This window comes from Prionailurus bengalensis, chromosome E4, assembly GCF_016509475.1.
Source record: "Prionailurus bengalensis isolate Pbe53 chromosome E4, Fcat_Pben_1.1_paternal_pri, whole genome shotgun sequence".
Classification (NCBI taxonomy): Eukaryota; Metazoa; Chordata; class Mammalia; order Carnivora; family Felidae; genus Prionailurus; species Prionailurus bengalensis.
Window position 1 is genome coordinate 41043547 of NC_057360.1, and position 27166 is coordinate 41070712.

Genomic DNA, 27166 nt, shown 5'->3' on the forward strand with positions numbered 1-27166 from the left:
TCTTCTCTTCTGACATTTTTCTGTGAGTTGTAAAAGTCATTTTGGGAAGAAGCACATGTAGCTAGCTGTTGAGTAAGAAACAAAGGATATCAAAGAACGTGTAAGCAATCTGAGTGCATTTGAGGGGCTAGGAATGAATTGAGATTGAGATGAATTGAGATTGGATATACCAATCTCAAATGTATTTTAAACTTTACTTAATATATTTCATACTAAAATCCATTTGACTTTTATGTATCACATGGAAATGTTAATACAGAAGACACTAACTCTAATTAGATGGAGCAAAAAAATAAAATAAAATGAAACATGAATAAAGTTAAAAATCATACAATCCAGGGCAGTGATGGCCACCAACATGATTCTATCCCAGCAAAAATGCCCTCCACCAACAAATAGTCTATGTGTAAGATCACTCTGGAGCTGTGGGTGAAACCAGAATACTTCAGTGTTTCTATTTATCCCAGCTTGGTGTGTAGGGCTGCCCTGGAAAATTTCCCTGAGGCGTAACTCAGCCAGATTTTGGGAATTAGTGACTCTGTGTGTGTGTGTGTGTGTGTGTGTGTGTGTGTGTCTAATAATATTCAGCCTGGAGTTCTGTGATTTTTAAAATGTAATAATAGTAAAAATTTTTATTTGGAAAGAAAAAAATCATACAATCCACATAATATCTTAGGTTTAAATTTAAAAAAACTGAAGGGAAGCAAAAATAATATAAAAACAGGGAGGGGGACAAAACAGAGACTCTGGAGGGGTTGTGGGATGGGGGATGGGCTAAATGGGGAAGGGGCATTAAGGAATCTACTCCTGAAATCATTGTTGCACTGTACACTAACTAATTTGGATGTAAATTTTAAAAATTAAAAAAAAAAAACAAAAACTGGTCTCCAAACAGCCAGTGAAGGCCAGCTCCTCCAGGAAGCTGATTAAGTGGACTATAATTATTTATTCCCCATGCAATGAACAAAACAATACAAAAATTAAAATAAAATGGAGTCAAATAAAACTCTTAAATATAATAGAATGAGGAGGAGGAGGGCAGCGAAGGACTTCCTATCTATAATTTTACACTCCTGGAGGGGAGGCATTTTAAAGTTTCCAGGACCATGTCTGGCATATAGAAGAAATCCACAAATTCACAAATAATAATCTCAGAATTTTATCAGATCCTAGGAACTAATGAATACTATGGGGACTTCATTTTTTACATTCTTCTATCTCCTAATTTGTCTGAAAATGATTTTTTCCTTCTCAAATACAAAGGGAATAACTTTTTTAAGTTTATTTATTTTGAGAGAGAGAGAAAAAGCATGAGTGGGGGAGGGGCAGAGAGAGAGGGAGGAGAGAGCGAGAATCCCAAGCAGGCCCTGCACCAGCAACGCAAAGGCCAATGCAGGGCTCGAGCTCACGAACCGTGAGATCATGACCTAAGTCCAAGTCAGACACTTAACCAACTGAGCCACCCAGGCGCCCCAAAGGGGATAATGATTTTAAACACCGGAGCAGACTATTCCTCCTTCCTCAGTGAAGCATGGGTCACACACAGCCTTATGTTCCAGGTAAGTTAGTTACTCTGAGTGTTATTTTTCACTCCTCTAGCAGAGGAGATGGTTCTTCTGGATTATTCTGCCCAATGTCAAAACTGCCCCCTTCCCCAACCACTTCCCCTTACACTCTTAAGTGAATCCCCAAATAAGCGGGAGATGGTGTATGCAGAGAGGGGGTTGCTTTCTGGAATGTGAAGAACCAGGGGCTCAGAACTAGAAATCACACAAGGGTCGGATGTCTTTTCTTTCCAGAGGGTGAACACGGGCTTTAAAGCTACCCATTGTGCCACCTGGGTGGCTCAGTCACTTAAGCGACTTGGGCTCAGATCATGATCTCAAAGTTCGTGAGTTTGAGCCCCATGTCGGGCTCTCTGCTGTCAGCACAGAGCCTGCTTGGGATCCTCTCCCTCTCTTTGCCCCTCCTCCATTTGCACACTCACTCTCTCACTCTCAAAAACAAACATTAAAAAAAAATAATAATAAAGCTCTCCATCATTGGGACACCCGTCTGGTTCAGTAGGTAGAGCATGTGACTCTTCAACTTGGGGCTGAGTTTGAGCCCCATGTTGGGGGTAGAGTTTACTTTGAAGAAAAAAACAATTTAAAAATAAAGCTACCCATCATCGAAGGGATGAAAACAAGTCAGTTAAAACACTTTCTGATTAATTAATCCTGGCCCTGTAATATCCCTGTGTCCATCAAAACCCTCCATAAATTGAGGTCGTATCACAGACCTGCCCCCTGGGACGTGCCCTAGCTGTGGGAGGTAAGTGCTGGAAGCCAGAGCAGAGGACATCTAGGGAAGAAGGTCTAGGATTGATATACTCTTTGTCTGGGTGTCCCAGGGCCATCCGCCACCCTTCTCTTGGTCTTAGGTGCAAATCTGGAGCAAAATCTCTTGAACTACAGAATCATTCACGTGCTCATCCTCTATACGGTCAATAAAATTTTACCACCACCAAGGTTACTGTCTGCCAGGAGCCCTGCTGGGGCCGGGCAACATAGAGGTAAGTATCAAGGGAGTTCAGAGCCTAGTTCAGGAAGACAGATATGGAAATACCCAGCCACGAGGCAGGGCATGAGACGTGTGCCCCAACAAAAAAGTGAAAGGTACATGGGGACCTGAAAGAGCCACTGACTCAACCTGGTAGGAGGGCAAGAAATAATGGCAGGTTTCCCTGATAGAATAACCTTCAGCTGCCTTCAGAGAAAGGACTAGTTGTCCCGGGAGGCGATTTAGAGAAAGGCACTCCAGGCAGAGACAATAGTAGCGGGTTATAGAAGATAGTGCACCCACTGAAGATCTTGAAAGTTGGAGTCAGAGGGTTTTGTGACCTTGGGCAGGCTTCTTAACCTCTCAAAAGCCTCAATTTCTTTAGCCATTGGAGAATTTACCACCTACCTTAAGGCATTGTTGTAAAAATTAAATAATGTAAGGGGTGCCTGGGTGGCTCAGTCGGTTAAGCGTCCGACTTCAGCTCAGGTCATGATCTTGCGGTTCATGAGTTCGAACCCTGCATTGGGCTCTGTGCTGACAGCTCAGAGTCTGGAGCCTGCTTCGAATTCTGTGTCTCCCTCTCTCTCTGCCCCTCTCCTGCTTGTGCTCTCTCTCTCTCTCTCCTTCAAAAATAAACATCAAAAAAGTGTTAATTAAATAATGTAATGTTTGTAACACCAAGCAAGGCCTTGATAAAAAGGTAGCTACTATTATTATGCTTAGGGAAATGAAAATAGCTCCACAGGAGCTACAGAGTAGGGTGGGTTTGGGGAGTAGTAAAAGATCAGAGGGGCAAAAGTAACATCATGTTGGGACCGGCTGCCCAGGATGTCTGGATTTTCTTCAGAAGGAATGGACACCATCGAAGGAACACAAGAAGTGGATCAGTTTTATGTTTTAGAAAAACCACTCACACAGGGAGTTGGGTTAGAGGTCCTGTAAGGTGCCTTCCCCTGCTGGCTCCTCAAAGAGGCTGTATGCGTAGTGCTTACCATTTTGGCTTCTGGAGCAGCCCAGCCTGGGTTCCAATCTCAACTCACCGTGACCTCAGAAGCCCTCAGGCAAGTCAGGTCACTTCAGAAAAATGTGGCAAGGATTAACGGAGGTGATACAGTTCCTGGCACAGTGCCTGACACCTAGTAAGTACTCAGCAGTAATTGTGGTTTCTGGCTCTAGGAGGCAGCAAGAGAATTCTCATTTGCCCCAGAACACTTGAGTAACTTTCCCAAGGAAACTCACTAAGCCTAGAAGTCAGGGGCTAACTGCCAGCCTGCTCATGCTTAGCCTATGGTCTGGGCGGGTTCAAAAAGGACTGAACACCCTGAGCCAGATCCTGGTCCCCTAGGGCACTGTATTATGTATCAGCTTCTGCCTGGACAGAAGACAGCTCTGTGTGTGTGCAGCTGAGCCCCACAAGTGACACAGGCCTGTTGGGTCTTTTGTCTGGGTTACGAGGCACTGACCAGGAGCTTCAGGCACCACAAGAACAGCTTAACCTGGGCCAGGCCCACCTGATGCTGTGGTTTCCTCTTCCCAGTCAGGCCAGTCACCCAGAGACTTTCCATACTTTTGCCTATGCAAGTTTCATCACTAAAGGTCTTGGTTTTCTAAATTTTTTTTTTAAGGTTTATTCATTTCTCAGAGACAGAAACACAGAGCGTGAGCAGGGCGGGGGGGGGGGGAGGCAAGAGAGAGAGAGAGAGGGAGACATAGAATCTGAAACAGGCTCCAGGCTCTGAGCTGCCTGCACAGAGCCTGATGCGGGGCTCGAACTCATGGACCGTGAGATCATGACCTGAGCCAAAGACAGCTGCTTAACCGACTGAGCCACCCAGGTGCCCCTAAAGGTCTTGGTTTTCTTGTGCTGACTTGGTTCTTGTTGCCAGGAACACAGCAAATCTGCCTAGCCTCAGTCCCATTTTGCTAATGGTGGGTGAAGGTGTGCGTGTGGCGTGGGGAGCTGAGTGGAACTGCCATCACCCCCAGGAAACTCCTGAGGGCAGGGTCCCTGCACACAGGCCGTGTGTGTCCACGCCCTGAGGTGGCAGATACCGGGATGTTAATGAGGCAGCTGAATACCCAAACCAGCTTAGGAAAGAGAAGAATGTTCACTCACTTCTCTAAAAATAAGGTTTCTATAAGCCTCACTAGCCTCACCCTACTGATGGTGGGAAGGAGAGAACCCACAGCTTTTAAGGGCATCAGAATTTTTTTTTAATGTTTTATTTTTGAGAGAGAGAGAGAGAGCAGGGGAGGGGTGGAGAGATAGGGAGACAGAGAATCCCAAGCAGGCTCTGCGCTGGCAGCACAGAGCCCGACAATGGGGCTCAAACCTACACCTGTGAGATCACGACCTGAGCCGAAATCAAGAGTTGGATGCTCAACCGACTGAGCCAACCAGGTGCCCTGGGCATCGGAAGCTTTGTTGGTGAGTTTTTAGGAATGGCTTATTGCTTTGGAGAGCCACACATCCCAAAGGCTAGACTCAAGGGTACTCAGAGGCCTTCCATCTTTTTATGGGTCCAGATCCTGGAAATAGACTGTCTGGGTTTGAATCCTGGTTTCTCTGTGTACTAGCTTGATGGCCTTCAGTCCTAACCACTCTAAATTTCAGTTTCTCATCTGTAAAATGGGTATGATAGTACCACCCTCACTGGGTGTTATAAAGATTAAATGGGTGAATACATGCAAAGCATGTATGTGACTGGCACATATTGAGGGTTGTGATGGTTTTTATTTCTCTTCATTATACATGGCATTTCTTTGCCTGAAATGCCCTCTTCCTCAGCCTGGCCTAGTCATACATCTTATTCTGGCACCTGTGGGTCCCTTGCAGATGGTAAGCAGACACATGGGACCATTCCCCTGATTCTTCTCCATTCATGCAAGCTGAGAGTTGTCCCACTCTGAGGCAAGTCCTGTTCCTACTGGAACAATTTGCTGTCCACGTCTGTCTGACTCACCTTAGGTGGTACTTTACGTAGCTGCTGTCAAACCAAATTCAAGGAGTGGGGGAGGGGGGGATCACTGTCCTTGGGGATCTTGTAAACCAGTCTTAATTTTAAATGTGCCAGGCCTTCATCCTCAGCAAGGCCACGTGGCCAGTTTGGCAGTGACATAGTTCAAGCGCCAATCAAATGTTCACCTTTCTGAAGCCTTGCTCTTCTCTGGCTCTATCACAATGGTGCATGCCCACTAGAGAAAATAGATCCCTTCTACACACAGATCCTTCCTACACTAAACTTGGAGCTCCTTGGGTGCAGTGTCCATGTTCTATGCCTCCTCAGTCTGTAAAACCTAGTGCAGGGCTGAAAATATAGGAGGCACTTGATATGCTGGGCACGTAACTGGGATCATCAACAGTTTAGAAATTTGCTCTGCCTCAGGTGGAATGAGGTCCCAAAGCCTGAGCTTCACTCTTTTATTTACTTCTGAGAGAGAGACAGAGAAAGAGCAGGGGAGGGGCGGAGAGAGGGAGAGAATCCCAAGCAGGCTCCGCACTGTCAGAATGGAGACTGATGTGGGGCTCGAACTCACAAAACCGTCAGATCATGACATGAGTCGAGACCAATAGTCAGACACTTAACCCACTGAGCCACCCAGGTACCCCCTGGGCTTCAATCTTAAATCTACAACTCAGTCTCTTCCTAAACAGCAAGTTAGATAAAGAACTGACCTTTGTAAGGGGGGTTAACATTGCATTAGTCTGCATCTGAGGAGGGCAGGTTATAACGAAGCAAAGGAATGGAAAATGATCTCAGATGTCTAAGCCTATCACTGCCTCCTATGTGAGCACCGTCCCAGCTCTGGGAACCAGGGAGGAAAGGAGCCCAAACCTGGTCCTCTGCTGCCCTCTTGTGTTGCTTATTAAGAAGTTCCTGCAGGCTTGTCCTGCAGGGCCTGGAAAACACCCACTATCCTGTATCTCATGCCACCCCACCCCATGGCTGCAGTGTATTTGAGGATTAAATCTAGAAGCAAGAAAGAGAACTGTGCCTGCCATTACTTCAGACTAGGAAACAGACCACTGTCTTCCTAGGCAAAAAAGCCATAGCCTCGAAAATAGCTTTCCCCTTTAGGAACCCTGAATGTCCCTCCTTCAAAGAGATCCTCAAAGGATCTCTTGTGGAGCAAGAGAAACACTGACGTGCTTCCTATTTCAAATTCTAAAGCTAGCAATTAAGGGCATGATTTTGCATCAAAATTCTAGCCACCCACCCACGCTCAGGGCAGTATCACCTCATTTGTGTTAGCAGGGTTAAATAATCTGTGTAAAAGCCCTGTGAGTAATATCTGGCAGTTAGTGCTATATAAGCATTTAAAAAAGAAGTCAACAATGTGGCAGAGGTCACTGCACAGTGGAAAAACATGACCCATGTATTACTAACCGGACATGGATTTGAGGTCTGGATCAGCAACTGGCTACAAGCCTCATACAAATTCTATCCGTATCTCAGTTCAAGTCCTGGACCCCTAATACCAGCCTCCTCAGTACTGTCTATAACCATCTAGCAAAGAAAATGATCAGTTCCCACATCTGCTTCCCTGAAGACCCAGCCCCTGTGGATTCAGAGGAAGCTGAGTATACATGTTGGTTTTGTTATTGTCCCTTCTCCAGTGATGGCGGCTCTGGGGGGAAAGAAACTAACAGGTTTCCAGTCAACTCACCCCAGTCCTCTGATTGGGGCTGGCCTTTCCCTGTGGTTGTCCCTTACATTGTAATCGCCGCACCAAGGGCCTTTGTTCCTAACTCTGCCTTTCCCTTTTTCCTTCGGGCTTATAAACCTATTCAAAAAACAGGGAAGGTGGTGTGCAAGAAAGGACCGGGGCCTTATATTAAAGATTGCCTAAACTCACTTGTTGCCCTCCTGGCCAATCTAAACAGGACAAACCCACATCCAGGCAGGAAGATCCATGGCATTTATGGAAGCCCGAGTAGTGCTCTCTGGTGGTCATGCCTGGAGTTGCAGCCACAGTTGCCTTTAGTAGTGGTTGGGGCAACGTGTGTCAAAGGTAAGACTGTGGAGTCTGAGAGCTTTCAAATCCAGGCCCACTGTCTTATTCCTTCTTCAAACCCCCTTCTCCTTTGCTTTCTGGATACCACTTCCCTTGGATTCAGCTAAGTAGCCCCACTCTAAGCTGTCCTCTCTTGTTCCTTGAAGCTCAGTGGGGTGGCAGTGGAATGGAGCAGCAATGAAGAGAACACTGAAACAGGCTGGGCACTCCCATCCACCATGATCTCTGCCAGATCATCTTCCAAGGCATGTATACAAGAGAAAGGCTTGTGCCCAGGATCTGCCTCCCCCCGTGAAACCGCCCAAGGATACACAGAGCTATCTGGTAGGGCCAGCACTGTTACAGAACACATGTTACTGATCACTCAGTGTCTGTAGGGAAAAGGAAACGTTGGGGCATTTCTGCCTATTCAGGGGTGGCCATTTCAAGGCCAACAATGGCTGCTGGATTTCAAGTCATATCTAGAAAATAAAGTCTCTCACAATCAGGGCTACAAATGACCCACTGGGGACTACAACCCTAGGTCACATTTGCACACTCCTCTACTGTGTGGGAACGAGAGACAGGTGGGGGCCGGGACAGGGGGTGAAGCAGGGTCACCAACCCCAAGAGCCAATATGCTGAGTCCTTTGAGACCCCAAAAGCCTTAGACTAAGAACCAACAAACCACACTGATGGATTGGTTCTTCCTTAGAATATGGAGGCCCGGGGCGCCTGGGTGGTGCAGTCGGTTAAGCGTCCGACTTCAGCCAGGTCACGATCTCGCGGTCCGTGAGTTCGAGCCCCGCGTCAGGCTCTGGGCTGATGGCTCAGAGCCTGGAGCCTGTTTCTGATTCTGTGTCTCCCTCTCTCTCTGCCCCTCTCCCGTTCATGCTCTGTCTCTCTCTGTCCCAAAAATAAACGTTGAAAAAAAAATTAAAAAAAAAAAAAAAGAATACGGAGGCCAGAATAGTCTCATTACATTCCAAAGTCCACTCCTCCTAGGACTGACCATCTCTTTAGTTTTCACACCTGTGAAATGCGGATACTTGCTGCCTACATCACCCTGAGGAAGAGTGACCATGACAGGTAATCAGTCACTTAGCATTAAGGAACAAAAGGAACAAAATCCTGACTCTTGGTTATCAGTTCAGGTTTTGATCTCAGGGTCATGAGTTCAAGTCCTGTGTGGGGCTCCCTGCCCAGCAGACTCCACTTTTAGAAAGTCTTGCAAGAGCTGGACCAAGGGACTTCATAGTAGACAATCCTAGACCAACTCTAGCTTTCACTAAACTTGATATTCATTCTGTAAAAGGCACTGATGGTCTTGGCCTGTGGAGTCCTGGGAATCTGCTCTCTTCTCATAACCTGTAGAGCAGTATTTGTTCCTAATTATATACTTGCTAATTTGTTAGAGTAATTATGTTTTAATTATTACATAAACCTATGAATTGTGCAAAAATAATCTGTATAAAAACTAGATTGGGGAGGTGCCTGGATGGCTCAGTTAAGCGTCTGGCTCTTGGTTTTAGCTCAGGTTACGATCTCATGGTTCGTGGGTTCGAGCCCCACATTGGGCTCTGTGCTGATAGCACAGAGTGTGCTTGGGATTCTGTCTCCCTCTCTCTCTCTCTCTCTGCCCCTCCCACGCTTGCTATCTAGCTTTCCAAAAAATAAACTTAAAAATTAAGTTAAAAAAACAAAAACAAAAACAAAACTAGACCGGGGGAGGTTGGCTGTCTCAGTCAGTAGAGTTCATGACTTGATCTCGGGGTTGTGAGTTTGAGCCCCATGTTGGCTGTAGATTACTTTAAAAAAAAGAAAGAAAAGCTGTTGAGTTGCTTACAAAACTTGCTATTAAACTAGGTATACTTGAAACTATAAATACAGACTGGAGGAAAAAAATACAGACTGGAGAAGAGTAAATTATCTAGAATTCTCAAGTCCAAATTCCTTCACAATGTCTAAATTCTTTATGCATTTAGGGGCACCTGGCTGGCTCACTCAGTAGAGCATGCCACTCTTGATCTTACTAGGGCTGTGAGTTTGAGCCCCATGTTGAGGGGTAGTTTACTTAAAAAAAAAAAAAAAAAGAAAAAAATCCAAGCTAAAAATCGTAGGTAATGCATCATGACTATTGTGAATGAAGGTCCTTGCCTAATTGTCCTCAATTTTAGTTTATTGACTGAACGTACGACAGGCTAACTTAAAGGTACAACTTTTCATACTTAACTTTTTGATTGTCAAACTACTTGTCCCAATCATATATAAAAGGGGCTTTCTTTTAAGTTCCTGCTAGAATTTTGGTCCGCGAGAAAACACTGGCATGGGCCGACACAAGGAGTCAGTGCTTAAAGCTGCACTCCTTTCGAACTTCTTGTTGGGTAAGTTTTCCAGGAGCTAAGGGTGTAGGTGTATGTGTGCGGGGGGGGGGGGGGGGGGGGGGGGGGGGGGTGCACGCACGCGTGTGTGTTGTTTTTGGTTTTGTGGGAGAGGGTGTCTGTGGGCATTTATTTTAGAGTAAATAACTTGTTTCCTTAGAAAGGCAACTTTTTAATTTCTCTATTTTTCCATCCCAGGGGAAACAGAAAGAATAGTCCTTTGGCCTCCACTCACCTGGAACAGATCAAATGACATCACAATTCCATCCCTCCATCGCAATGCAGCAGGTTATCCTGAAAATAAAAGACATCCAAACTCACCATGTCCCAGCCCTTCATCCTGTACAATTAACCCAGAGCCAAAACAGGGAGCTGGATGATCACTGGCTGGCTTTAAACATTCCATTAACACTGATAAAAATGTAAAGATGTGTTCCTATGTAAGCAATCGTGAAACATGAAAACTTGTTTACATAAATTCGGAAGACGTGAAATATACACTTTACAAATTCTTTATGCTCTCAAAATGGATTTACAACAGTATTACTTTACACAAGATCCTACTTTATACAATGTTTTGTTTAGGCAGCTTGTCATTTAACATTTCTATTACAAGTTATACGTGGAACCTCTGAGAGAGAGATGGGAGGCTTGAGGAGCCACATGCAAGGGACTGATGACAGGGGCGGAAGGTGTGAGGCCATCACTCTGGTGCTCAACTAGAAGCTGAGAAAGGACTCCAACTCGAATATGGGACTGATAAATAAAGGCACTGGCATCTTCACTGTTTTTCTCAGCTCTTCTTCCCAACAGGCAAAGTTTCATCAGAAGGGGGTGTGTTTTCTGCACCATTACGGCAAAGACCTTTTAATTCAGGCTGATGCCTAGCATAGACTAGCACAGTCAGTTGATGACTGGCAATGGGTAATGATTCTTAAAATACTTGTTCAATTCTATCTCCTGTTACAGGTATGTAGCATCTCTAATCCCTTCCAGTCTGTGTTATATGGCAGGAAACCTAGGCAAGATTGAGCCCAGAACACCCATGGGCACTAAATACCAATCAATGCCTGATCCAAGCCAGAAGTGGGTCTTAATGGAATGCCAAATACCCACCAATACTATATATGAAATTAAGAAGAAGAAAAAAAAAAAAAAAAAGAGGCAGACACCCATTTCCAAAGGGCCTTCAGAGTTCAATGGAAAGTACAAGGCAAAACCAAGTTTTACCCTCTTCCAGGTAGGCATCCACTCTGTTCTCAGACTTATCCTGCACAAATACCCAAAGGGTAATGTTGCTCTTTATGGTGGGCAGAATAGCAAATTAAGTGAATCTCAGATACTTCTGCCAAAACATAAGACCTAAAATCTCATGATCTTTACACTTTTTTTTTTTTTTAAGCTCCATATGGCAGAATGAAGCAGGAAAACTCAGGCTTTTACCAACCTCCACCACCACAGCCAGCATCTCTGGCTTTAGGCTAACCCTGAGATAGAACAAGGACTCCCACCTCCCAGGACACTGAAATGAAGTTCTAAAGAAGTCCATCTCCTTTATGGCTAGTCCTCAAATCACACAATCTTCCTCCAGGCTAGACAGAGCCTACATACAAGCAAGCCCTTTCTTTATTCCATATAAGAAATCCCCTAGAGGCTGATTTGGAAGGAAAAATAGAAATACAACACACAGTCACCGGGATGAGGCAGGGCACCCATCCACCGTTTGGTGCCGAGTTCACTAGACTCCTTTACCCTCTTGGCTAGGGCTCCATCTAACAGCCCTTCCTCCTCACACCTCATGCAGCGGCAGGACTACGGAGGTGAAACAGCAGTTTCTCTGTGTGTCTTATCTTCTTTCTCTAGGTGCAGATGTTTCTCTAGGATGCAGGCCGGCTTCACAGCTCATACACAGTAAACATGGCTTTTCGGTAACATCACTTTGTAGTTGTTCTGAGTACTTAACGGAAGGTATCAATTAGAAAGTAAATGTACCTCTGTTCATTTACCACGTTAGCACACAAGGTAGGAGGAATATTAAGAGAGACTTGGAAGACACCACCCAGGCGTTGTCATTTACCAGCAGAATTTGGAGCAACTGACACTCTAACTTCAGTATCATCATCCTTTATAAAAAGATCAGTGGTTCACGCATGGGGGAAGGGGGGACGGCGCGGATGTTAAATACACACATTCTTGCCTTCTCCCCCTAACTCAGAGAGGCAGAGAATCTACCTCACTAAGAATGCTATTGTCAGGGATTGTGTACAACCCAAAGGTGAGGAAGAAAAACTAGCAGGGGCATGGGAAGTGCACACCCAGATGGGCAAAAGCTCTCTAAAGGCAGAGGCTTCATTTTAGCCGCAGTGTCCCCTTTTAGCTTATATTCTCAATGGAACTGGGACAGTTGGCATCCTGTCCCAATGTCAAGGGGTTCTAAGAATTTGGATACTTAAAAAAGGCCAAACCACTATTATTCCAGATTGTACTCTGGAGATTTCTTCTTCTCTGTTGGCCCCAGAATCCCCATCAGACAAGGAGAAACATCACAACAACTGTGGGAAAACTGCAGACAATTACAAGTCATTCTTACAAGAGATTTAATTATTTGAATTGCATAAAAGGGGGTAGTACATTTAAATCTCTGCTACATCACAGACTGCTGTTTTGTGGTTTTATTAAAGACCCACTAGTTCTACCCATCTCCAGGTTTATGGCTATAGAATGTGGGGGAAAATATTACCAACAGAAGGAGAAAAACCAAGCAAGAGTCTGCTCTGTTCACCAGAATGTCTTCTCCACCGCAGAACAGAGCCCTTTAAAAAAAGAAAAGGAAGGGAAAGGCTATGGACTATTGACAACCAGTAACAGCTAGAGTTGGAAAGAGACAGGGAAGGAAGTCAGGGACGCAGAGCCTGGGTGTCACAAGCTGTTGCTGTCCCTCAACCCATATTTTTGCAGCCTTCCGTGAGGATCATCTTCCTCAGATGCTCTTCTGACATCTTAACCCAAACCCAGTTTCCCTGTCAATTCAAATATAACAAAGACTTCATTTCCACAAGGAAGACCGATTTGAGGAATGGAATGATTTGCCACCATTCTGAAAAGCTTATTTAAAAACAGCATGGCTTTAAAGACAAGTTCTATTCCATGGAGACTGGGTGGGGTTCTTTATTAGTGGAGACTGGAGGGACATGGCCCGCCAAACAGAGCAGGATACAAAAGAATCGTCCACTGCTACTGGGGCCTAGTTGGGCAGAGGCAAAAGCAAGCAACCCCCCTCTAGTTCTTCAAAGCCCACAAGGTAGAGGGGCGGGAGAAGCTGCAGTCTAATGGCTCTAAATAACCAGCATTTAGTGTTAAATTAGGACCAAGGATTTATTCCACAATATAAACTGCAACATTTGATACAAGCTACCAAAAAAATAAGGAGAGGAACGAAGGGGCAGGGAGAAAGCCAAAATACAGCTGTGGCAATGACTTACAGAGCAGTCTCTTTTCTACATCACTAGTTCATCAGTGACACTAGAAACTAGACATTCGTGTTCTGTACATCAACCAAATGCTAAAGCACCAACACACTGTTTGGAAGTTTGTTTTGTTTTGTTTTAATTCCAGCCACTGAAACCAACATAGAAGTTATTGCTTAGATAAATAAACCTAGTCTACCAGGAAAAAGAAAAGTGGATAAAGAAACAAACAAAAAACCCCAAAAGTGAAAAACTTAAGTTCCCCAATATGGTAACAGAGTAAACAAGAGAGAAATTCCTCAAATGAGGATTTACTGGAATTTCTGGTGCCCTTCTGGGCACTGAAACTGAGTTGGACTCTTAAGCCGGTAAATCCCAGACAGAGGTAAGATTTTAATGCTGTACATGAAAAGGTGCAAGCTCTAATGCCTTCCAAATTGGTGGAAACCCCTGCAAAAAAACAGTCAGCATTTCAAACCTCAACAACCACAAACAGCTCTTAAGGAAAAAAATACAAAAAGTGTCAAAAATTTTTTTAGTTGTTTTTTTCTTTTTTTCAAAGAGTTCTGGAAAAATGATCCCATAAGGAATAGAAATAGCACCGTTTACAGGCTGGTTTGAATACCAGTCCTGTAGCTTTGCTGAGAAATTGAAGAAATCTTCTTGGTTGGAGTCCTGAATTACGTTAAGTGGTTGGGGGCGGGGGGGTGTTTTGTGTGTGTGTGTGTGTGTCTGTGTGTGGGTGTGTGTATGTGTGTGTGCGTGTGGGTGTGTGTGTTTTATTTTCGGCTTGGTGCGTCCTTCACAGTACAGCGCACACAGATGTAGTCTTCTTTCTCTGCCATCTCTGGAGAAACACCAACACAGACCTGATGAAACCACTGATTGCAGCTGCCATCACACTGGACCCAGTCCACCTGGTTACAAAGAGCAGGGAGATGGGGTTTTCAGAGGAAAAAAATGTGATTCAAAATTGGGCAGGCCAGCCTCAAGATATTCAGGCCGTTTGCCACTAACGGCCACCGTCCCACCACTGGGACCTCTGGCACAACAGCTACGCCACATGAGTGTAGCTGGCCCACCAGCCAAAGCAACCAAGTCAAAGCCATTCTTCAAGTCGTGACTGCTTTGGGGTTAAGACAGCGCCGCCCTGTGATAAGTAAGCAAAAGGGCATTACATCAGCATCCCTCCCACCTTCTTAGCGCCGGGACGGTGAAAGCTGGAATAGCAGGAAAAGGAAAAAGGGAAGAATAAGAGTTTCTTCAAGAAAAGGGAGAAGACCCAGGAACGATGGTAAGAGCAGAGATATCAGTGGGGGAGGGCTGAGCAATCCATTCAGATCAGCTCAAAGCAGATAAGCAGAAGAGAAAGACCCAGCGAGATGAGGTGTAGCTTACAGGGTTTCTGAGTTAAGGGAAAGCACGTCCTCTATGGCCCAAACCTCACTGACCTCATCTCCTTCTGGCTGCAGGCAGCTCACAGCTGGGCAGATGGCATCTTCATCCTCAGAGTCCTCCTGTTCAGAATAGGATGTGTCTGAGGGCAGGGAATGAGTTTCGGCAGAACGGACTAATTCATAGCTACGCTCCCTCTCTAACTTGAAATTGTTCATGTCCTTGGAGTGGCTCAGTTTGATTTTCTTCTTTTTGGGGGTCCGCATGTTTTTAACTCGATCCCACCGATCACTGGAGAGGCCTTCTCTTTCCAGGCGTCTCTTCAGTTTTCTCTCAAGACTGTTGACTCCATCTCGTTTCCCACGGCAGCAGTCATTCTGGGTGGAGGACGGACAAATTCAATTTCAGCCTACAGTCTGCCCATTACTCAAACTAGTGAAATTAAGTGTCAGCTGTATGAGACACCAGATGATCTCCAATCGACATTAAAAAAAATACTGCATCCTGGGTCACCTGGCTGGCTCAGTCTGAAGAGCATGTGACTCTTGATCTCAGGGTTGTGAGTTCAAGGCCCACACTGGGTGTGGAGAGGACTTAAATAAATTAAAAATGCTAAAAAAACAAACAAACAACAACAACAACAACAACAACAAAAAACTGCAGGGCACCTGTGTGGCTTGGTCGGTTGAGCATCTGACCTCAGCTCAGATCGTGATCTTGCAGTTCATGGGTTCAAGCCCCGCATCAGGCTCGCTGCTATCAGTGCAGAGCCCACTTCAGATCTTCTGTTCCCCTCTCTCTGCCCCTCCCCCACCTGTGCTCTCTCAAAAATAAACATTAAAAAAAATACTGCATCCTAACAAACTGCCACCACCTCCCCTCACATCCTGTAGGACAACCTGTTTGAGTTAACTGACTTAACCGTTAGTGCTATCAAAAACAGTGGAAAAAGAAAATGTTAAAGACATGATTAGCTTTCAAATTAGCACCAGGAGATGGAGAGATGCCTACATTTTTCTTTTCACCAAATCTGTTAGTGACTGACTACTATGCAGTTTCTAAGAGTGTATGGTTATCCTTTGACCTACAGACTTCTCAGGAACCATGGAAATACGTTCCTTCTTTAAGGATATACATCCCCATCCCTTACAGAAATAAGGTGCATTAATTGAACACAATCAACAGTGGTACTACAACACTACTATTTGGTAGCATCATGAAAACTAAAATTCTAAATGATATCGTCCTCGTGCTGTCTTTAGTGAGATTCTTCCCTATCCTCACTAGATTCTCAGGAGCTTTCAATGTCACAGGTCAGCTAGCTCACTAACAGAAACAGCAGCATCTTCACATGCTAAGAAACAAGACATACGTGGTATCTACCCCTTCAAGTAAGTCAGTACTCAAAATGGGCACCCTATAAGTCTGGTGACCAAGTCCTCACCCCATCTGTCCTGTTAGGGGTAGAGCAGTTAAAGCATCTGTTAAATGTTAACTCCGAGATATTCTTTGAATTCTGAAGGCTTTATACCAAAAGGCCTTCCCAGCTATAATTACATTTTCATCTCTACAGTATTTCTCTTACAGAAAAAAAATAATTCTGCTTCTAGCTATTATCACATGGAGATGAGAAGCACCGGGCTAGAAAGGAAAAAAAAAATGTCATAGTCACTTACAAAACAGCACCAAACTCCAGGATGTGAGCCCAAAGTGATGCCTAGCACCTATCTGCTCTTTGATGGCCTTAGGAATGGGGTTGTGAAGTAGAGGGTTTGCATCCTTTTCTGGATCAAAGACAGCATCTCACTCACCAAACTATTTAGATGGAATGACACTAAGAATCAGTCTCCCCACCCCAGACTGCCTTCCCCAGCTGCCCATCAGACAACCCACCTTCTCACCGCTGGGTCTAGCTGGTGAGCTCCGGTCAGTTTGCTGAGCAGGGGTCGGCTTTGCAAGTAAAGTCTGGTAAAGTTCCTGAATTTCAGGAAGGGATACCTGGAGCAGCTGAGCTTCCATCAACAGCTCATTCACTTCTGGGCTAACACCTGTGAAAGATCACACCAAAGCCTCATGACAACAAGACAGAGCATTTCACACGGTCACTCAGATCTGCAAGAAAAGCAGGACCACCCTTCATACCACTGGCACCCTCTCCTTGTAAAATTATGTTCAACTGAAGTGAGGTCCGCTCACTGTGACTAAAAGCCACAATGAAATAGAGCCCAAACTCGGTGTTCTGTCTTCTGATTGCTAGGGAAGTACTAATTCTACACTGAATCCCTTCTTCCCTTACTTATTGCTAACACAGAAGAGGTAGTACCTCTGCCAGGATAGCTTTTGCCCTCAGGGCAGGGCATAGGCAATCTGAGCTGATCAAGTACCTCCAGTCCCATTACCAAACACCTGCTGTGCTGGCAGGACTAAGGAGCCGGACTCCAGCTGCAGCTTTGGGTGGAACTCATGGGGCAGTCTTGCACAGTAAGTACAGCTGACCCTTGAATAACATGGGAGTGGAGGGTGCTGAACCCCTGAAAATCATGTGTTACTTCTGACTCCCCCAGAGTTTAACTACTAATAGCCTAATGCTGATTGGAAGCCTTACTGATAACATGGAACAGTTGATTAACACATTTGAGTATGTTTGTGTATTATGCACTGTATTCTTATAATAAACTAAGCTAGAGGGAAAAGAATGTTAAGAAGACCGTAATGAGGAGGAAATACATTTACAGTACTGGACTGTATTTATTGAAAAAAGTCTGTATAAGCAGACCTGTGCAGTTCCAATCCATGCTATTCAAGAGTCAACTGTGTAAGGAAAAAGGGAGGCAGGTTTCAAGTCTGGATTATCTCTAAGTTCCCAAGGGAGCCCGTGACTTAGCATCTGACTGAAGTGACTGGTATTTAAATGTCAGTTGGCATGGGATTAACCCTTTCATCCCTGAAAACATGTATGAAAGACTTTCTCTATTTACTTTGCATTTATAAACCTTCAAACATGATCCTTCTCTACCTTGCAAATACAGAGTAACTCATATCTGACATTTGAGGATAAAGCCTTTTTTTTTTTTACATCTGAACATCTATAACAAAAACCTACTGCAAGATCACTTATTACTACCCAGTCCTAACAACAACAACAACAATAATAATAATAAATACAAACCATGGAGGGGGATACAACTTCGTCCAGTAGAGAAGGGAGAGTGTAAATATGAGGTTCTGTTGTCCCAGTCATCAGGCAAGGAAAAGGATGTTGTGCCGGTGGGTTGAGATCCCTAATGGAAGGAAAACATTTTATAGTAAGGCTTCTTCAGGATTAAAAATTCTCCCACCAGTCCAAGGAAAGTAGTTTGGGTTATCAATTAGGAAAACAGGAAAGAAAATCTTCCCAACTGAAAAGTCTCCAAGTATCTTAAATTTAGCCACATCAGCTCATATCCACCAATCCTTCAGTCTTCCTGGTTCTACTTGGACTGATTTCAGAGAGGTCAAGAGCACCATTGGGAAATAAGTCATTTTCTTTGCATGAGAATAGATCATACCCTATGTAAGTCTCTTTTTTATTCCCTGGGTAAGTCTCCTAATGAAGACTGTACACAAGGAACACAGACGTGTGCCCCTTTGAGTAAACCAACTGAGGAACTGCCAGATCTCATGCACATCCACCTCCATCCACTCTTCAGTGTTTATTAAACAAGCTAGGAGAAACACTCCTTTGACCATGAACTAGTAAACAAGTAACAACTGTGTCCTCTCCCTTTATTAATAAAGGTAAATCTCTGGCGTATCTTGTGTAAAGAATCTCCACTGTAGGTTGGCCAAATAACCTCAACTCATCTATGCACAAAAATTTAATTCATCATTTGCTAAGTGCCAGATACTGTATTTGAAAAGCCTGGAAATTACAAAAAAAAAAAAAAAAAAAAAAGGAAACCAATATGAGAAAATAATTTTTTGTCCTTATCTCTGATCTGCTTAACATGTAATTCGTATACTTCATGTCTGTGTTAGTAGCACAAGGGAGCTGTGAGTCCCTGCCTGAGAAATCTGTACTATATCTGAAAGTCATCAGGTCAAATTTCTATGAAGGTTGAATACTGCCCTCCTGATTGTACTTTTCTGGTATCTTCACATTCTTTTCCTGTAGACACCTTCTACAGAAGAAGACAAAAGACTCTGCCCATCCCCATGATGGTCAGAAGAATCTGGTTTTTGGCAAAAAGATCACAGATGGTATGAAACCCACTGCCTTTCCTCTGAAACGACATGGTACTCAGACACTTCAAAACCTGTTCCCTGTTCATGGGGCAGTAAGAGACAGAAGGCAGAAGGCACCTTCCCTTCTACCCAAAGGCTTCCATGAGAGGAAGCGGGGGGGGCAAAACAGTCAAGCAAAAAATTATAAAAATTCATACATATTAAATACGTACCTAGATTCATACACACGAATGGGAAAATTGTAGGTATATATAATAAGGTGAAATCTGCTCTACAGAAACAGACTGCCTCACTGAGAGACAACTTCTGACTGCTAGGAGCAGAGGAAACTAAAACAACCCATATGTAGGTACACACACCCCTCCAAGAGGGGAGCTAAATAAAAAGTGAGTGCTGGTTAAGGGATCACCAGGAAGAGCAGCAATACCAGAGCTGAAGGTTCAGGGAAGAGGTTCAGGGCCAAGCAGATTTCCAATAACCGGCAAAGAAAACTTCAGACTCACCTTGCTGGTCTCTGACACTTGTCCCGCTGAAGCTTGCCATCTGCTATACAACAGTCCTGAGCCCACTCGATCTTGCACAAATTTGAGATTCCCTGATGAAAGCAGTTGCTGGGCTCTGTGTTGCCAGTTCACGGTTCTTTCGATCATATACCGAAGTGCATCTCCCTCGGGAAGGCGAACTCGGATACGCTGCAGGGAGGCCAGCAGGGGCAGAATTTTCTCTAATGGAGGTTTCTCTGACCTCCGACAATGGGGACAAAGCCAGATTCGGGGGCTTTGCGAAATACTGGGTACTGCCACACAGCTAGTGTGGAAGGCATCCCTGCAGAGTTCACATTGGATCATAGGGGCAGCTGGGGCCTTCTGACACAGGCAGACTTTCAGCTCCACATCTTGGACAGGTGACAGCAACTTCCCTTCATTGGCTAGTCTGAGAGACTGCAACGCTTCCATTTCCCTTAGGCGAGCTTCCCCAAGTGTTGCCATCTAAAAAGGAGTTCACGGTCAAGGACAATGCCAGAGAGAATTCAGCCCACTCCTAAAACTCTAGGGTCCCAAAGTAGATGATCTGCATTTGAATCCTGGCTCTGTCACACTGACTGGTGTGAGCGACCCTGGGCAGTGTATTCCATTGGGCTAAATTTTCACATGTCTAAAATGGAGTTAAATGGAGTAAAGCCCACCTCACAGGGCTGCGCTGATGATTAAATGAGAGATGTGTGATAGAGCGCTCTCTGCCAGGCACACAACAAACAGTGTGAGCAATTACACCGCACACACTACTTCCTGAAAGTCCAACTTCCCTGAGCATTTACTTCCTAGAAAACTTTCTCTTGAAAGACACGGGCTTTCTTTCACATTCTACACGTCCTGATTGCTGAGGTTCCCCATGTTTGCATAGCTCCAATAGCTTCTGTGTTCTTTTAGAGAGCTACTTTAGATGGAAAAGTCGCTAGAGTAGCCACTACACAGTGGTAACTGAGGTCTCTGTTTCTTGGGGGGAGGGGGCAGAGAGAGAAGAGAGAATCCCAAGCAGGCTCCACGCTGTCAGCGCAGAAGAGCCCGATGCAGGGCTCAAACTCACAAATTGAGAGTTCAACCAGACCCGAAACCAAGAGCTGGAATGCTCAACTGACTGAGCCACTCAGGCGCCCAAGACACTGCCTGCTTTGAACTTTGCATACTGTACCTTTCAGAGTCTAGTGTATGCCCATTTAGTGGATCTCTGGCTTAAAAACTCACCCATTACCTACTGATTTCATAGCAGAACACTGAAAGAGATGCCATTTGCTCTCCATTTCTTTTCTTGTTTAATGTTTATTTATTTACTTATTTTGAGAGAGACAGAGAGAGACAGAGAGAGAGAGAGAGAGAGACAGCAAGAGCTAGCAAGCACGTACACTAGAGAGGGGCAGAGAAAGGAGGAGAGAGAGAATCCCAAGCAGGCCCCACGCTGTCAGTGCAGAGCCCGTCGTGAGGCTTGATCTCACAACTGTGAGATCATGACCTGAGCAGAAATCAAGAGTCAGACACTTAACCAACTGAGCCACCCAAGTGTCCCTCTTTGCTCTCCATTTCTAAGTTAGAAGTCACATAACCCACATATACTACCTGTACATTGTTTTCGTCTACAGAAATTAGAGAATTTTTAAAAATTTTTTAAAAATTTAAAAATATAAATTAGGTTTGTTACCTAATTTATTTCCACATCTTTTTGTTTCTTCCTTAAACATTCATTCATCCATTTTCTTCTCCGTTCCAAAAAGGGATAACGGAGAGTTCATTCTGGCCTTATGACTTAGGGCACCTCATCTGGCGAATCATGATGGGTCTGAAGTGGGTGGGTGTGATAACTGGGAATGGTTTTAACTGTGACAGGTTAACACTGCAAGGAGGTGGGAATAGGACTGGGGAATGGAGTGGCTCCTGCAGCCTATAAGTTCTGTTTCTAGAGTGGAAAGTGCAGTTTTAAAAATCTACAGTTTCCCCCTATTTACCTGTATTTGTCTATCAGTGGAGTGCTAGAGGACTGTGGTCCAGCCTTTTATTGGGGAAACCCAGACTATTAAGGTCAAGGTGGTAAGGCTAACTCTTGTTGTAGCTAATGATTTTTAGTTTATCACATTTAGACAGCTTTTACTTCATGGTGCATAAGGAATAAATCTGTAATACCTCAACTTGTTTATGTTTTGGACCTCTTATATAGTAGGTGCTTAGTGTCTTCATGTAAAGATTCCACTTATGGACATATCATAAATATTGTCCAGAAATATGTACAGTATCGCTTCAGCTTTCTACTGTGAAGTTGATTCTGTTTATGTGTATTCTCAAGTCGTGTAAACAGATTAAATGAACTCAGCACTTTCCTGTCACACGGCTCTCATTTTAATAGAGAGGAAAGACTTTACGATTCAAGTACACCTGACACTCTGCAGAAAAGCAAGCTGCTATTGTCCATGCCCTAATGAGCTTATTTTACAGCATGCACACATGTGTGCACGTGTGTCTGTAAGAAAAGTGGTTTCTATTTAATTATTTCATGAGGGACCCGGTTTCGTTATCTACAGTGGCTGTGTCTAGCACAGGTATAAGGCCTTAATGTTAAAGACAGTAAAAGACCTGGGGTGCAGAGCCTGCTTGGGATTCTCTTTCCCTCTCTCTGCCCCTCCCCTGCTCACATGCTCTCTCTCTCAAAATAAATAACTTAAAAAAAAAAAAAGCCAACAGTCAGTATCTTTACAAAAATAAACCACAGAAATAATAGCATCTTAAAAAAAACCAGAATGATGCTCAAGCAGCAGAACCTGATTAGAACCTGACGCAGTATAGGAATATGCCCTAACTAAGGAAGTCTGTGTCAAAACACGCAAGTCAAGGCAATCCCATGTCCATCACCAGAGAAGTCAGGCAGCTACAAAGGAACAGACCAGGGAGAAAAGTGCCCTAGCCAGAGACAGAACCCTTCTATTCCAGTCGTAGCAGCTACAGTTCTGCTCTACCATGGGCATCACTTTGTGCTACTTAAAGCCTCCAGATGGGACTACATCCAACCAGGGAGTTTCTGTACAACAAAGAAAACCAGCAACAAAATAAAAAGGCAACCTACAGAATAGGAGAAAATATTGGCAAAGCACATATCTGATAAGGGGTTAATATCCAAAATCGATAAAGAACTCACACAACTTAATGGCAAAAAGCAAACATGGGCAGAGGATCTGAATATTTTTCCAAAGAAGACATATAAAGATGACAATAGGTACATGAAAAGGTGGTCAACCATAAAACTGCAAATCAAAATCATAATGCAAGATCATCTCACACTTATCAGAATGGCTATTATCAAAAATACCAAGAAATAATACATGTTGGTGAAGATGTAAAGAAAAGGGAACCTTTATGCACTGTTGATGGGAATGTAAATTAGTGCAGCCACTATGGAAAACGATATGGAGGCTCATCAAGAAATTAAAAATAGGGCTACCATATGATCCAGCAATTCCACTTGAGTATTTATCTGAAGGAAAGAAAAACACTAACTCAAAAATATATCCGCATCCCCATGTTCACTGCAGCATCATTATTGTCTTGCAGCCAAGACATGGAAGCAACCTGAATGTCCATCAATGGATGAATGGATAAAGAAAACGTGGTATATGTATATACAATGGAATGTTATTCAGTCATTAAAAACCTAAAAAAAGGGAAATCTTGCCATCTGCAACATATAAATGCATTAGACTAAGTGAAAGAAGTCAAAGAAAGACAAATATTGTAGGAATCCAAACAAATACCCAAACCCACAGATAACGGAGAATAAATTAGTGGCTGCCAGAGGCAGGAGGTGGGGAATGGGCAAACTGGGTAAATGTAGTCAAAAGTTACGGATTTCTAGTTATAAAATAAGTCCTAAGGATATAAGGTGCAACATGTTCACTATAATTAATACTGCACTGTACCGTATCCTTAGAAGTTTCTCAGAGAGTAGATCTTTAAAGTTCTCACCCTAAGAAAAAACTAACTTTGTATGGTGACAGATGTTAACTAGACTTACTGTAGTGACCAATCAAATCATTATAATGCACACCTAAAACTAATACATGTCATTTATAGCTCAACTAAAAAAAAAAAAAAATTGTCAGCATCCAAATCACATCTCTATCTTTCGTCCCGATACTATCGCTCACTAAACATGAGCTTCTTAAAACGATACCATCTTTGAATCAACAATGCTTACCAAATGCAGTTAGACTCAAAGGTATCCAATACACTTTTAAGCGTATTTTTTAAGTATGTGTGTTTATGTGTATGTATATATATTTATTTACTTACTAACTTAGTAAGTTCTACGCCCAACACGGGGCTTGGACTCACAACCCCAAGATCAAGAATCACACATGCCACGGTCTGAGCTGGCCAGGCACCCCTGCAGTGTACATCTTGTTGTAAATTAGTAAGCTGGCACTGAGGTCCCACTTATCTGTTCACCCTGACATCCACAGTCAGCATCCCTGATCAACTCATGAGCACTGACAAGACTGAGTCTGCAAAACTCAGACTGGGAGGCCCCTCTCTCTGCTGCACCTCTACACATCTTCTGTTCAAAGCTTTTACATTTGATAATTTCAGAAAGCATTCTTGGTAAAACGGAGTGCTCTTAAGGTTACTCTTGTACATGTCTTACCAATATTCCTGTGCATAAGAAAAGGTTAGCAATCATCCTCTCTAAGCAACAAAGAAAGAAGAAAAAGGCCCGCTAACGTACAGCCGAAGCAGTCTCTTTGCTTTCAGTTAAAGCTCTCTCCAGGTCACTCAGACTCTCTAATTTGGTGCTTTTCTTCTTTCCACTTGGCAAGGGCTCCTTTAACTTTCTCTGCTTCCTCTTCAATCCCAAAAGGCCAATGTCACATCGAGGACACAGCACCTAATGTGAGACAAAGCACAACCACCAGTAAAATGGATTTCAGATAAAGCATTAGGAAGTCCTCCAAGAAAAGCCTAAGCAGTAGAAATGATGTAAATTTCTTCATATCTAACATTTTCTTTGTAACATGCTGCTCTGAAGCCAAAAAACTCTCCTCTTCGAAGAAAGGAAGAAAGGGAGGAATTTCACAAAAGATTGACTTTGATTCTAGGTTGGATTAAACAATAAGTTGAATGTGAAATATAGCAATTCCAGTCATAATGTGCTACCAGCATCAGCTTAACAAAAAATGCAAAAAGTACAACTATAGCACTTTATGAAAGGTGGAGGAGATCATTTACAGGATTATTAAATGCAAATGGTGAAGCATGGCCAAGGTTAAAAATCTAATTTTAACACAGATTGAGGAACTTCAACGAGAAAAATGTTCTTCTTTAGCCATCAAATGCTATCCTAAATGTAATTCAGGTAACATTTAAAGGTTATTTCACTGGAAGTTTAGAAGAATCTCCATGGCTCTACTGAAAAAAAAATAACTCCTAGAATGACAGATCAATTAGTGATGCCACCTTTGTGAGGGAAGGGACTGCATGTTCTACAAGCTATGACATCTAAGGTCTTGCAGAAGGGCTGGTTGAAAACTTACCTCTAAAAGAGAATATGGAGAATTCTCAGTCAAGAATGTATTAGCAGCACATTCTTTCCAAGCCTGAACCTCAGCTACTAGTAATTCCAGTCTTGGTAAAGAATTCAGATGTACCGGGATAGATCGGCCTCGTGTAACAAGTTCTATGAGTGTGTCTAACACTGGCACACGTCCTCCAACCTAGTGTATCAAGAAAAATTGTAGCATCTTAGAAAAAAGAACACATCTCTGTGAAGTGGGAAAAGCACGATTCGGAGGAGGCCTACATTTCAACATGTTAAATTCATAGATGTTGATGAACAAAACCTCCAGCTGACCAACAGTGATGGGGTTAGGGATGACCTGTGTTCCTTCACTTAACAAATAGTTAAAGACCTAGTTTGTGCTAGGTCCCAAGGATACAACTATGAACATGACATACACTATGATGATCCCTTTGTTCTGACTTTTTATGCCCTTCTAAATTCACTTGTCATCTTGGTCCCTACAGATAGCCTGAAAACAATTCAACAGAAATGTAGACTTGCAATAACTAACAGGTTTTCACACTGACTTAAAGAAAAGCAACAGTACTTTATTCCAATCCATCCAATGATAAATTAACTCAGTATAAATCATTCAGAAAACTGGGGTGCCCAGGTGGCTCAGTCAGTTAAGCAGTCTGAGTCTTGATTCTGCTTAGATCATGAGCTCACAATTCATGAGTTCGAGCCCCACATCAGTCTCTGTGCTGACAGCACAGAGCCCGCTTGGTATTCTCTCTCTCCTTCTCCCTCTGCCCCTCCCTGCTCATGTACACATGCATGTGCACTCTCTCTGAAAAATAAACAAACTTTAAAATTATTCAGAAAACTAAAATGAGGTGAAAAGTCCCACTGCTTCTCAAACTTTAGTATGTGTTAAGAATCATCTGGAAAGCTTATTTAAACAGTTTCCTGGGCCTCATTTCCAGATATTCTGATTGAGGTCACCAGGGAAGAGTCCATGAATTTGCATTTCTTAACAAGCTTGCAGGTGATGCTGATGCTGTCAGTACTGGGACTCTGAGAATGAGATACCCAAAGTAGAAGAATAAAAGCATTAAGTTGTGGGGCAGGGGACACTGATGTTGCTCTAATACAATGGTAAATCTTAGCATCACTAAGTAAGTCATCCTATGTGTCTCCTAATGTGATACAATACAAAGTATACAAATATCGCCTGATATTCCAATATTATTCTAAGTAAAAAATATTTAACTTGAATCCATTAAGGCTAAGAAATTAACTTCCAATTTACAGGAGATACGGAAGATAGAATACACCACAAAGAAATAACCAGACAAATCTAGAAGATAGAACTTACCGTAAGATAACTGTTCTAGACACTGACATGAAAAAAAGTAGGGTAGGGAGGGAAACACTGCAAGATTCAATTAGGTGCAACATGTGGTCATGGACTAGATAAACAACCAGAAGGGACATTCTTGGGAAACATGGGGAAAACTAAATATAGACAGGAAGCTTGATGTTTCACTGCCTTTTTTTTTTTTTAACGTTTATTTATTTTTGAGAGAGACAGAGTGTGAGCCAAGAAAGAGCAGAGAGAGAGAGAGAGACACTGAATCTGAAGCAGGATCCAGGCCCTGAGCTGTCAGCACAGAGCCCAACATGGGGTTCGAACCCACGAACCACGAGATCATGACCTGAGCCGAAGTCTGGTGCTTAACCAAATGAGCCACCCAGGCGCCCTGATGTTTCACTGCTTTTGGTATTTATTCTTACAGGACTGGAACCGTACAGACAAAATTGTTCTGCTGGACACTTAAATAAGGTGACTCACAAATTATATGCTATCTTATAGTATTCAATTTAGAAATAAATGGAATACTTCCTGTGTATAAAGCAGAATACTGGATAACATTGTAAAATACATAATCCATTAAATATGAAAAGGCTCCTTGTTGTTAGTCACACCTCTCCATTATGTCCTTAAGTATATGATACAAGTAAAGATCAGGCTATTATTTCAGGAATGGAACAAAACTTACTTTTTGCCCTTGTGGGCACTATTGAAAACACAGTAGTAAGTAACATATACATTACAAAATA

At 43.3% G+C, this 27166-nt stretch overlaps 1 protein-coding gene and 1 long non-coding RNA gene across 4 annotated transcripts in view; one reads left to right on the forward strand and one right to left on the reverse strand.

The window, feature by feature from the left end:
• Positions 1–3602: 3602 nt before the first annotated feature.
• Positions 3603–10240, forward strand: LOC122475996. Its single transcript, XR_006295357.1, has 3 exons — positions 3603–3683; positions 7707–7884; positions 10119–10240. It is a non-coding gene; the product is annotated as an uncharacterized LOC122475996 (long non-coding RNA).
• The window catches only part of KDM5B (lysine demethylase 5B), an 81318-nt gene continuing 64216 nt past the window's right edge, over positions 10065–27166 (reverse strand). For 2 of the 3 annotated variants that reach the window (XM_043568144.1, XM_043568146.1), the window contains exons 21-27: positions 25077–25256; positions 24272–24430; positions 19510–19995; positions 17952–18063; positions 16676–16830; positions 14839–15159; positions 10417–14304 (exon numbers count right to left, since the gene is read on the reverse strand). In XM_043568144.1, the coding sequence (XP_043424079.1) occupies positions 14167–14304; positions 14839–15159; positions 16676–16830; positions 17952–18063; positions 19510–19995; positions 24272–24430; positions 25077–25256 (1551 nt within the window). In that variant the 3' untranslated portion in view covers positions 10417–14166. Of the gene's footprint in view, positions 10215–10416; positions 14305–14838; positions 15160–16675; positions 16831–17951; positions 18064–19509; positions 19996–24271; positions 24431–25076; positions 25257–27166 lie in introns of those variants that run through there. The other variant, XM_043568145.1, reaches the window with a different exon arrangement.